This window comes from Chrysochloris asiatica, unplaced genomic scaffold (assembly GCF_000296735.1).
Source record: "Chrysochloris asiatica unplaced genomic scaffold, ChrAsi1.0 scaffold00021, whole genome shotgun sequence".
Lineage (NCBI taxonomy): Eukaryota > Metazoa > Chordata > Mammalia > Afrosoricida > Chrysochloridae > Chrysochloris > Chrysochloris asiatica.
The window spans coordinates 11,564,823-11,578,116 of NW_006408539.1; the positions used below are offsets into that span (position 1 = coordinate 11,564,823).

Consider the following 13,294-nt stretch of genomic DNA (forward strand, 5'->3'; position numbering starts at 1 on the left):
CAGATACCTGCATGCTGGTTATCTTGGTGGGGTGCCTAGCTTACCTACTGCAGTGATGGAAAAAATACAAGCTACAGAAATGATCCTGATGAAAGAATATTACAGTTTCATCTTTGAAGTGACACTCTTCAGCTGATACGCTGTAAAGATGACCATTTTCAGTGGGTTTTCTCTTGTGTCTCAGAATCCAGGTCCTGAGGCTCCTCCTAGGAATCCTGCCATTTGCAATGTCATCGTCCTGATAGCTGTTCTCTTGTAACAGATAGAGGGCTGTACTGTCGTACGTGCAGGTCATGGGAAAACTCCATTATCTCTTCATTCCATGTCTCCATGAGCTCTTTGAAGCCCCTATCTTATATTTATTTAGATTATTTTATCTATCCATTAACCACGATATGATGCCTCTCAAATACAAATGTAATTTCTATAAAAGTCATGGTGGGAGTTTTACTATTTAACATGTATACCAAACATTACGTATACTGTTTTAATATAAAGTTGAGGAGATGTATTTATTGAAACTACCAGGTTGTCAGTTATTCTACCTTGTCAACTTTACCTTCTATGTAAAGAGAAGTGAAATTCCATTTCAATATAAAACTTACGATTTGAATGAACCAAAGCATCACACATAAATTGTAAATTGTACAACTTCAAATTACCTTCCCTTAGTGTGATGTCACGTTGCTTTGGGAGATTAGGTTTGTCGATAGCAAAGTATTTTTTCAATCTCTGCCTCTTTACAATATTACGCAGCCTTAGACCCTACTTGGATAAAGGGAGAAAACTTTTAAGTCTTGTCTTTCCTGGTTTTTCTGCCCTTTATGTTATCACTCTGAAAGCTTGTTTTGATCCTAATCCACTATGATGAGCAGGAGTTCTCTAGCAGGGATGGAGTTTCCCAACGCTGCAATTTTCAGCTGTACACAAGGGAATGGATCCTAATCACACTCCTCCTCTTCCTTCTCTTACTCCTTTGTGTCTAACTGCATGACCGTTATAACTCTTAACATTGACAATTTCTAAGAATGCATGCTTGACTTCAGGATAAGGCAGGGTAAAGACCCACCTGGAGCTGCTTCTAAACCTGCTCTCTAGTGTGTTGCTGTGCTCGACCAGCTATTAAGCAGTTGTTTTCAAATAATACTTCAAAATTGTAGAAGGAAAAATTAGATCTAACTTTCTAAATAGTTTGCAAATTTAAGAGATGTTTTTTAGTGGGTGGGGTGTCACATCGTGAAAAGTGTTCTCCATTTCATTTTTTGTATTGTATTAAAATAAAGATAAAGGAGCTCTGGTAGCATAGTGGTTACGAATCGAGCTGTGAACTGCAAGGTCAGCAGTTAGAAACTACCAGCTGTTCTGTGGGACAAAGATGAGACTTTCTGCTCCCATAAAGATTTACAGCCTCAAAAACCCTGTACAGTTCGCTATGGGTCGGAATCAACTTGACAGCACTCAACAACAACAACAACAAAATAAAGATATTAGCCGGGAGGTGGTGGGGAGGGGACGTTGCTGAATAGGTAAACCACAGGAAATTTTTAGGGTGCTGAGAATATTGTGTGGTTATAGTTAATGGTGAGTACTTGTATGCAAATTCTTTAAAATCATCTAGAAGGCTTCAGGATATCCCAGGATGGAATGCAAAATGTGACAAAATAATTTAAACGTGGAGCTACCTCTGGGAATGTTGTTGTTGTTTTTTGGTGCCATCGAATCAGTTCTGACTCACAGTGATACTATGCACAACAGAACGAAACACTGCCCAGTCCTACTCCAACCTCATTAGTTCCTGTTTGAACCTATTGCTGCGGCCACTGTGCCAATCCATCTCATTGAGTGTCTTCCTCTTTTTCTCTGACCCTCTACTTGCCAAACATGATATCCTTCTCCAGGGACTGGTACCTCCTGATAATATGTCTGAAGTCTGAGAGATGAAATCTGGTCATCCTGGCTTCTAAGGAGCATTCTGGCTGTCCTTCTTCCAACACATATTTGTTTATTCTTTTAGTGGTCCATAATACTTTAAATATTCTTTGACAATACCATCACTCAAATATCAAATGCATCGATTATTCTGCAGTCTTCCTTATTCACTGTCCAGCTTTTGCATGCAAATGAGGTAATTGAAATACCATGGCTTGAGAATGAGTGGAGTGTCAGACTAAAGCTAAATGAATTGTACATGAACACTGTATCTACTCTGGTTGGTACCATTCTATGTTGATTTCACATTGCATACAGCACTGAAGTTCCTGCATAATATGAATAGTGTAATATTTCCAATTGACTATTAATAGTAATTCTTCATAAAATTTATAAAAAACAAAAATGGCTGTACTGTCAGGGATATTGGTTTAGATTGTTTGACAATCTAAAGGCTAAGACAGCCTCTCAGATGCAAATGTAGATCTATCAAAGTTTTAGGGGAGGAGTTTTATTATACAACATATGCTTTCCAGATATTAAATATTAATCTACTTATGTCAGGTGGGTTTAGGACTCACGATTCTGTAGCCACTAGAGCTCCCCAAAACATACTACCCTCATCTAACCCTGGTGTATATGATAAACACTGGGCTGCTGGTTGGAAGTTGGTGGTTCAAACCTACCAGCTGCTCCTCGGAAACCATACACAGGATCACTATGAGTCAGAACCAGCTTGACAGAGCTTAACAAGAGCAAGGAGCCTAACAGGCAGGAGAAAGCTGGTGGTGCTCTGCTTCTGTAAGGGTCTGCAGCCTGGGAAACTGTGGGCACTTCTAACTCTGTCCTGTGGGCCGCTCTGTGTCAAAATCGACTGGACAGCAATAGCTGTGGTTATTTTGGCCCTGGAGCCACAACAGACACATCACACAGATCCCAGCAGATAAATACCTGCCAAATACCTGACCTGTGCTGCTCAAAACTCCAGACCATCAAAATCAAAAAGGCTGGAGGCTGCGAGATCCTGGGAAAGAAGGGAGTTAACAGCATCAGGAGAAAATTCACGATCAGACTCAAGTCTGGACTTTATTTGATACTAATGTGCCCTGGTGGTGCAGTGATTAAGCGCTTAGCTGCTAATCAAAAGGTTGGGGGTTCCAACCCACCAGTGACTTCAGGGAAGAGAGATGTGGTCTGCTTCCATAAAGACCACAGCCTCAGAACCCCATGGGGCAGTCCCCCTCTGCCCTGTAGTTGGAATCAGCGCAACGGCTCATCCCCACAGTGAGATTCAAGAAGCGAATAGTTGGGGTGACAGGCAGACCTCCTCACTGATTGTTTTTGTCCTATAATTTGTCCTGTTAACATCTGAAACTTTGAACAAATGATGACTTTACTTAGCCTTCGCCATTTAAAGAAAGCAATAATACCGTAGAAATAAGTCTTAAATGACATCCGCAACATATCTTTTCCTACTCACTGTTTGCACGGCTTCTCACTGAAGGTATTTGAGAAATTCTGAACTAATATGGCATTGCAACGTGATTTTATAGTTCAAAACCTGAGTCTTTGATTAGTCTTATGTATGGTGAATTGGCATTTTGACTGTCTTAAATTAATGTATTTTCTCTTACCTCATTTCAGATGAATTAAATAACCTTGGGCATCCTGGTGAGTAATGCAAATAAAAAATTAGTTTTAAATTGTTGACGATAATAAGTTTTCATTGCTGAGTTATTGAATACAATTAAAATACTGTAGATACTCTTAGCTGTAGTCATTGTGGAGTCCTGGGATGGCACTGCTGTATCAGCACTGGACTGCTAACCACAAGGTCAGCAGTTCAAACCCACCAACTGCTCCTTGGAAACCCTATACTGACTCAACAGCACTTAACAACAACAATATAGTAATAATAGTAAGGCGCTCTGGTGGCACAGATAGTTCAACACTGAGCTGCTAGCTGTAGATTAGCAGTTCAAACCCACCATCCACTGTACTGCAGAACCATGTGCCAGTCAGCTTCCCATAAAGATTTCTAACCTTGGTCCTGTGAGGTCACTGTGAGTCAGAATCATCACAGCAGCAGGGTTATAAGGAGCCCTAGTATAATGCAGCAGGATAACACTACACTGCAAGGTCAGTTTGAACTGCAAGGTTGATAGTTCAGACCCATCAGCTGCTTCTTGGAAACCCTATACAGGGTCGCTATAAGTCAGAATTGACTTGACGGCATCTAACAACAATGATACAGTAAGTTGTTGTTGTCGTTAAGTGCCGTGAAGTCAGTTCTAACTTTTATAGTGACTCTGTACGGGGTTTCTGAGGCTGTAAATCTTTACAGGAGCAGAAAGCCTCATTTTTCTCCTGCGGAACAGCTGATAGTTTCAAACTGCTGACTGTGAGATGAGCAGCCTGATTCGTAACCACTACACTATCAGAGCTCCTTAATATATTAAGAGTTAGTACCTTTTATCTTCATAGAAATATCCTAATTTAGTGTTGAAATTATTATGTGGAGTAAGTACAATGTCATGTAAGTAAAAAGATTAAAAATAGTATAGATTACAGAGCAATAAGATAGGAAGGGGTACTGAGGCAACATAGAGCATCTTAATTTTTTACCATTGTGTGTGAATCAATGACAACTCAGAGCGACCTTCCAGATCAGAGTAGAGCTGCCCCCTGGGCTTCCCAGGCCGTGACCCTTATAGGAGCAGATCGCCAGTTCTTTTCACCTGTAGAACCGCTGCTGGGCTCGAACTGCCAGCCTCTTGGCTAGCAGGCAGCAGGGTGCCTACAACCACCATTCATCTTCTGCCATGTTCACGGCTTCCTCTCTGGTTATCTCCACTCTTCCCAGATGCACTGTACAGTTAGAGTTTTGAACGTGAACAGTGTGTGAGGAAAGCTTGTAACCAGCTCCTGTGGCATTTATAGGACTGTGGATGCTAACAGGGTGTGTGTCTGCCCTGGTAGACACTGAGGTGCCTGTGCTTGTCTTCCTGGGTGGCCCTCCTGGCCAGGCAGTGTTTAATTCGGGTGGTGAGGAACATCAACTCGGGCACAGGGTGGCTATGAGTCGGAATTGACTGGTTTTCCATTCTATGTCGGAATCCAGATTTGCTACGCTACCCTTAGGCAAGCGTCTTAAACTCTGTCAAATGGAGTCAAGTGAGGATTGGTTAAACATAAATCACATAGGATTGCTGGTGTGGCATTGTAGAATAAACACTGGAGTGCTAGCCACAAGGCCGGCAGTTCAAACCCCTCAGCTCTTCCTGAGGAGAAGATGAGATTTTCTGTTCCCTTAAGGATTTCAGCCTCGGAAACCCCACCGAGTGAGTCACTAGGAGTCGGAATCAGCACGATGGCCGAGAGTGAGTGAGTGAGTGAAGCTTTCAGTCAAAGGTCACATCTGTGCTGCTGCTGCTGCTTGCCCAACACTGCCATGGTTTTCAGATGATGATTCCACCTGGCATTTCCCATGGTTTCCCCCAGCTATGTCATTCAGTCATACAAAGGACCTCCCCTACCTTGTTCCCATGTATGTGTCTTTGTCGGGTATTTGAAAATCTTAAAATTGTAAATTCACTGCATTACAACTCTGCATTTTAAAGATGCATGTCAGAGATACCATCAATGTTACTGTTTGTTTTTTTCCATATGTATTTAAGGGTACTTTTATCATGGATAATAGCAACTGATACTTGTACATTTGTGTCTTTTTATAGATAATAAAGAGCAATCCAATGACCAATCTTTGGGTGAGTAGAGCTATAGAGTTCACAATTTGTCAGTCAGAACTCAGGGAATCCAAAAGGGATTTCATTTTCCCTATTGCAGTAGACTTGACTCTGACTCGAGTGACCCCATGTGTATCAGAAGAAAGCTATGCTCCATAGGATTTCCGTAGGCATAAAGCTGGGCTCCATAGGATTTCCATGGGAATAAAGCTGGGCTCCATAGGATTTCCATGGGAATAAAGCTGGGCTCCATAGGATTTCCATGGGAATAAAGCTAGGCTCCATAGGATTTCCATAGGAATAAAGCTGGGCTCCATAGGATTTCATAGGAATAAAGCTGGGCTCCATAGGATTTCCAGTGGCAGATTTTGTTGTTGTTGTTGAAAGAGATCTCCAGGCCTTTCTTCCAAGGCATTTCTGGGTAGGATTGAACCTCCAACCTTTTGGTTAGCAGCTGAGTGCATTACCCATTTGCACCATGCAGGGATTCCCAACAAACTTCCAAAAGTTTATGGAAATTTTTCATTATCTTTTCATTCTATTGTTCCGTGAACTGCTTGAATCTCCCTTGCATTTCTCTTGTTGTTGAGTGCCATTGAGTTGGTTCCGACTCATAGCAACCTTGTACCGGGTTTCCAAGGTGTGGCTGTTGCTGGGTTTGAACGACTGACCTTACAATTTACACTGATCCTGCAGTCCTGAGTACACCCTACAGCGCCACACCAGGACTCCTTATCTGTACTTATGTGTTATTGTTGCTGTTAAGTGCTGTCAAGTCAGTTCTGACTCTTAGAGACCCTGTGTAGGGTTTCCAAGGAGCGGCTGGTGAGCTTGGACCGCCAACCTTGCAGTTCACACTGACTGCAGTCCAGTGCATTAACCCACAGAGGCCACACCAAGTACATACTTACATACTAATATATGGGGTCCTGGTGGGGTGCTGCAGGTTATTGCGTTGGACTGCAAGGTCGGTTTGAACCAAAAGGTCAGTGGCTCAAGCTTACCAGCTGCTCCTCGGAAACTCTATAGAGGGTCACTGTGAGTTGGAACCACCTTGATGGCACTTATATATGCTGGTTGTGGTGTGCCATGGAGTCAGTTCCGTCTCACAGCGACCCTGGGTTTCCAAGACTGTAAATCTTTACGGGAGCAAAAAGCCTCATCTTTCTCCTGCGGAACAGCTGGTAGTTTCAAACTGCTGACCTTGAGGTTCAAGCCCGATTTGTAACCACTACACTACCAGAGCCCCTTATTATATATAGTAACTAGAAAAGGGTCTGGCAGACTAAAGCAGCAACAATATGAACTTTTCTAGTGTTTATGAATATTAACATATTTCAGATGAGATAGCATGAGTAACAGGGTTAGAATAATTAGACATGGAATCACTGATGTAACATTGTACCAGTACGTTGCATTTTAAGCTTGGAGAGGATATCTAGGATCATGTAGTTAAATTATCTCTCTGAAATGGTTTCATTATTATACTGTTAATCAAATGGCGTTTGTTTCCTTTTTCCAATAAATGGTTTGTGTTCTTCAAGAAGTTGTGGGTGGCTCTTACAGTAAATGTTTTTCTACAGAAACTCTCTTCCATTCATTTTATCACTTAAAAGCCATCATAAAACATTTACATAGTTGTCGAGTTTTGAAGTTCTCTTTGATTCCTTACTCTTACCTCCCCAGATTCATGTTTTACTGTTTCTTTTTCTAAAGTCTGGCTTTTCCTTTCCCTTTCTTCAACTAATTTCCTCAAGTAGGTCTTTGTCTTCTCTTACTCCAACTGCTGCTGTCTACAGCTTCTCTATTCTACATCCACCCCAGATGGCCTATCATCTACACACGGTATTGCAAGTAGATTGGCAAGGTAAGATTTGCTTATCCATCCCCTTTAATATGAAATTCAAGAAAACGTTCCAAGACTTCTTAGGACCTAGCTGTTAAAATCATTAAAAGAGTTATGGACGATTATTGATAAACACATCTTAAGTCCAGTCAGGTAGTTCACAATTTGTTACACCTTTTGCAATTTACAGACTCTACTACCTTTTCTTTCCTAAAGAGATAACAAATCCAAAAGCAAAAGAGTTGACCATAACAGAAACATCTCTCCATACTTAAGTTTGACAGATTGCTAGCTTTATTTATTTATTTATTTATTTTTGCAGGAGTGGTTCTTATTTTTCTCAGATACACCGTGACTTAAAAAAAAAAATTTTTAGTGTATGTTTATAATTGTTTTCTGCTGATAAAACTTATCGAGGATGTGTATTGGGAGTCCTGGTGTGGCGCTGTAGGTTAATGCACTGGACTGCAAAGTCAGTTTGAACTGCAAGGTCAGCAGTTCAGGCTCACCACCGCTCCTTGGAAACCCTATGCAGGGTTGCTATGGGTCTGAACCATTTCTATGACACTTAGCTGCAACAACAACAAAAGGATATATGTTAGGATTAAATGATAGTATTCAACGGGGTAAAGCTGGAAGCACTGTGACTGGTAAGCAATTTGCTACCTGAAAGGAGCCCTGGTGGTACAGTGGTTAAAGCACTTGGTTGCTCACAGAAAGGTGGATGGTTAGATTCACCAAGCACTCTGTGAGAGAAAGAAGTCTCCGTCTGCTTCCATAAAGAGGGCAGCCTTGGAAACCCTATGGGCAGTCTCTGTCCTACAGGGTTGCTATGAGTCAGAATGGTGACGGGGTGGGTGGGTTTGGGGTTACCACCTGAATGCCTTTGGAAATCTCTTGCACTAAGCTGTTGTTAGAGTTAGGAACCCCGCAAGGTCTTGTGTCCTGTCCCCTCACGTCAGAGTAGACTGAGCTGAATCTGTCACCGTATCAAGGTTGGGTCTGAGCTCTGAGAGAGTTGGGGGTTCACCACAATAGGCACTGAGTGAGGTGGTGTTTTCTCCTGTGGCTGTAACCTTTATAGGAGCCAATCGCCAATCTTCCTCCCACAGAGCACCTGGGCGGGTTCAAAACACCAACCTTTTAGTTAACAGCCAAGCTAGGGCTCCCAGTAGATTAAATTGCCTTGATAACTGATGTTTTCTTTTGGATAAGAAAAGAGATTGCCGTTTGTATAGGACATAATTGTCATTTCATTTTTACCCAACATGCGTATATTCAAGAACAGGCAGTCTATAAGCAGAATAACGACTCAGAAGAATCGAGGCTTTTCAGATAGTGGGTATTTTCCACCACTTTGAGAGTCACAGGCTTTGAGTTGGTGCTAGTTCTTTTTGAACATTAGACTTCAGTACTCTGCCGAGAGAACTGGACCAGTTCAGAGATTTCTGGGGAAATGTCATCATCTTAGTAATTCACAACATCTGAAATTGCATTGCACATGGCAGACAAGGAGCCAGCGGTGAGGTTGTTTGTTGCTCTCACTTTCATGAGCACAGCATTGATAATAATTGCCACATAAGCCACTTACCAGCACTGATCTGGTGACAGGGCCTGTGGCAGGAGGATGTGGCCCTACATTGCTGCCCAGTGTGGCTCTTCCAAGTACACACACACCACCCACTCCAGCCCCTGGTGTCTCCATCACCAGTGATACCGCCACTTGTTCTGCACACAGCCCACTGCCAACCCTCCAGAAAAAATGAAGAATTATGGTCATGGGATGTCCTCAAGTCTTGACCTTTGACCCACCCCAGGCTAGCAGAGGTCCAATTCTGAAGCCCTTCTAAAATAAGTGTTAAGCTAAGTGCAGCTTTCCATAATTCTTTTTGGACAGGCTACTGACCTGGTGTAGCTACTTGGTACTTTTGAAGACACTGGTATGGAGGTGTGGCTCTTTTTGCCACTTACAAACAGACTTTTATGTCAGGAAATGTTCTTTGAGCAAACTCTCAATGCACTAAGGTCAAAATTGTAAGACGTCTGATCAGAAAGTGCACATACCCCTAAAGTTGTTGTAAAGTGCCGTTGAGTCAGTTCTGACTCATAGCGACCCTGTATAGGGTTTCTGAGGAGCAGCTGAGTCAGGAGTAATCAGGACGGGAAGCTGCTGAGCTTAGCTTTGAAGAAAACTACCTGACTTGTTAATTTCCAGCTTTTTCTCTCCTCTCTGGCATTTCCCCTTGCTTGCTGTAATGTTTGTTCTTACTGCCCCGCTTTTTGGTATTTGTTTTTAGCCTCTTCCATGGACTCCCACAGAATCAGCACTGTACTGTAATCCACAAGGTTAGCAGTTCAAAACCATCAACTGCTCTTCAGACATCCCTGTGAGTCGGAACCGACTCACCGCATTTAACAACAGTTCTCATCAGATTAGAAACTAATGGGATAGGAACCCAATTTCAAACATCCCTAGCTTAAATTTGTTCTGAAAGCCTAGTTGAATATACTATTCTTCATCCTGCTGTATTTCACTAAAATATTTAACATTAGCTGCCATTTATGTACTTAATACCCTTTGCTTTGTTCTCAAAAACATCAATAAGTGTAATTTTAGTTGTTTGAATGATTTGCTCTTGTATTCCTCAGTATATTGGTCTTCTATATTAAGTAAAAGAGAAATACTACCTGTAAAACATACTTTATATTATTGTGACTCTATTTCCATTCGTTTTTATTTCAATCTGTGTATTCTTTCTGGTTTTTTTTTTTTCCCTACACAGCAAAGGACAAAGTTGCTCTTTTGATAGGAAATATGAACTACTGGGAACACCCCAAGCTTAAAGCTCCTTTGGTGGATGTGTATGAACTGACCAACTTGTTAAGACAGCTAGATTTCAAAGTGGTTTCATTGTTGGACCTCACGGAATCTGAGATGCGCAATGCTGTAGATGAATTCTTGCTCCTCCTAGACAAAGGAGTGTATGGTAAGAGATTTATAATCTTGGCTTATTTTATATGCACTCTCTAAAAGTATCTCACTATTACTGTATAAGTCGGTTTGAAACACAAGGTGGCAGTTCAAACTCACCCGCTGCTCCTTGGAAACCCTGTATAGAGTCACAATGGGTTAAGTGCCAACTCGACGGCACTTAACAACAATCATTGCATAGTCCAACTAAGCCTTTAAACCTTTTTTATATATAATTATCCACTGTTCTTATTAAGGAGCCCTGGTGGCACAATAAGGAGTTGTGCAGTGGTTAAGTGCTTGGCTACTAGGCCAGTGGTTCGAACCCACCAGCCTCTCCGAGGGAGAAGGATACAGCTTCCATCAGATTACAGCCTTGGAATCCCCATTGGGGTAGTTCTGCTCTGTTGTGTAGGGCCCCTGACTCTGAGTAAATTCCGCAAAAATGGGTATTTGTTCTTTTCATTGGACTCTTGGTGTGGCGCTGTAGGATCCTTGCAACCACAAGGTCTGCAGTTCAGACTCACCAACTGCTCCTCGGACACCCTGTATATGTTTGCTATTAGTCAAAACTGATTCCACGGCACTTAGCAACAACAGCCATTGTACAAGAGTTGAAAATTACATAAAGGTAAGGTATAAACACATTGTATTAAATTGAATTGGGAGTTTTTCTTATTTAAAAAAAAAAAATAGGCCTTCATTTATAGTTCCGTACGAATACCAAATTAGTTTAAGGTTTTTATTTTTATATGTCTTGTTTTGTCAAAGCAGTATCATTCTTAGCATTTTTACCTGTCTGAATTTGGGATGGGTTGGGGTTTGTTTGTTTTGTATTGACCACAATGCTGCAGTAACTGTGTGCGGTACAGCTGAACCAAGCAGCAGGAGACCCTTCCTTCATGTGCAGAACATGCTGTGTGGGTGTGTGTGTGCCCATGGGTTTCTAGGTGCACAGACACACCCCATGTTTTCAGACAGTCTGCTGGCTTAGTTTTTCTTCTGAGGATTGCATGCTATTTTCTGGGGTCTTCAGTGAGAACTAAAACTTAACAAGACATGTCAGTGAATAAGGCATATGAAAACATTTCCTACACTGAAGTTCTGTGCAAATACAGTTAAAGCTGCACCTCCACAAAGGTGGTGACTGGAGATTTTCATTCATCCTTTCACTTGAAGATGTAAAATACACAACACATCTGAGGGGGCTTCAAAAGGTTTGTGGAAAAGTGGGATTTTTTCCACAAACTTCATGAAACGCTTGGTGTGATAAAGAGACGGGGTGGGCTGTCAGTAGTAATTTGTTTCCCTAGGCATTAGCTCCCTTTGGGAGGCCCAGCTTCCGGGGCCCATCGGGGCCATATTTTACAGTCCTGTTGAGCAATACTATCTGGCTGCCAGGAAAGTGACATTTCCAGGCCTGTAGTCAGGCCGACAAGTGACAAACAACAAGTATCAGTCTGGCTTCCATGTCTTTTAAACTAGTTTAACGATTCCCCTGGTGTGGCACTGTGGGTTAATGCGCCAGACTGCAAAGCCACTTGAACTGCAAGGTTGCCAGTTCAAGCTCACCAGCTGCTCCTCGGAAACCCTATACAGGGTCACTATGGGTCGGAACAAACTCGACGGCACTTCACAACAACAACACAACAATTACAATCAGATAGGTAACACTGCCATAGCCTGAGAGAATTACTAATGTTTCTTAAAATGGGATTTTTAATGGAAAAAAATTTTTTTCAAGTTTTAACACTGTATAATATACTTGGGGTCGGAAAAATGCTTTATACCATTTATTCAGATTAGTAATTTATGTAAATCATAAAGATGACCAGTTGAACCATAAGTGAAGTCAGTAAGGTGAACTCCTCTGATTTAGGGTTTCATCCCTTTCACTGATACTGTAGTAACATCATTTTGCTTCTGAGTGTTACGGAGTGACAACTAGTAAATGCATTCATTTTTCATATGAAAACGTGAAAGAATAGCCTATACATGTATCCAATTTGGTCACTGATTTAGAGTCAGATTGCTGGATTCTTTTTATATTATTTGATTTGTCTCAGTTCTCAAGTTGGCTCCATATGTAAGCACCGGACCACAGTTTGAGCCCACCAGCCACCTCCACCTGAGAAAGACAAGGCTTTCGGCTCCTATAAAGATTTAAAAAGCCTCAGAAACCCTGTATGGGGTCACTATGAGTCGGAACCAACTCAAAGGCACTTAACAACAAAAACAACATACTAATATGATATGGCACCCTGGTGACACAGTGGACTAAGCACTGGACTGCTAACCACAGGGTTGGCAGTTCAAACCCACCTGCCACTTCATGGAAGAAGCATGAGGCTGTCTGTTCCCATAAAGATTTACAGTCTTGGAAACCCTAAGGAGCAGTTCTACTCGGTCCCATGTGGTTGCTGTAAGGCAGAATGAACTCAACGGCCGTGGGTACATTTAGCAAGATAGCTTAAAGGTTTTTATAAAATGAGAAATGTCTTTCCAAACTTTCCTAGAAGTATCGAGGTAGAAGGAGAAATTCTCACCAATTCAGGTATCTTTATTGATGACGTTTTTTAAGTTTTTGTTGTGAATTGAGCGATAGTTTACATGGGAGAGCATCAGCCTTACATTCATCCTATCGTATTTCGTTTCATTGCAATGATTACAATCCCCTCCGTGCAGCTTCATTCAACAGCATTTGCTTCCATTCCCTCTGGGTTTTTTCTCTTTTTTTGGATGTACACCAAAACACTCAGAAATATACAATTATTCAAACACCCAAAGGGCATGTCCTGAAAG

The 13,294-nt window shown here is 41.7% G+C and overlaps 1 protein-coding gene across 2 annotated transcripts in view; it reads left to right on the forward strand.

Moving 5' to 3' along the window:
- Positions 1 to 13,294, forward strand: part of MALT1 (mucosa associated lymphoid tissue lymphoma translocation gene 1) — a 70,932-nt gene that overhangs the window by 31,424 nt on the left and 26,214 nt on the right. For both annotated transcript variants that reach the window (XM_006837524.1, XM_006837525.1), the window contains 3 exons: positions 3,574 to 3,600; positions 5,664 to 5,696; positions 10,305 to 10,508. In XM_006837524.1, coding sequence (XP_006837587.1) covers positions 3,574 to 3,600; positions 5,664 to 5,696; positions 10,305 to 10,508 — 264 coding nt within the window. The remainder of the gene's footprint in view (positions 1 to 3,573; positions 3,601 to 5,663; positions 5,697 to 10,304; positions 10,509 to 13,294) is intronic.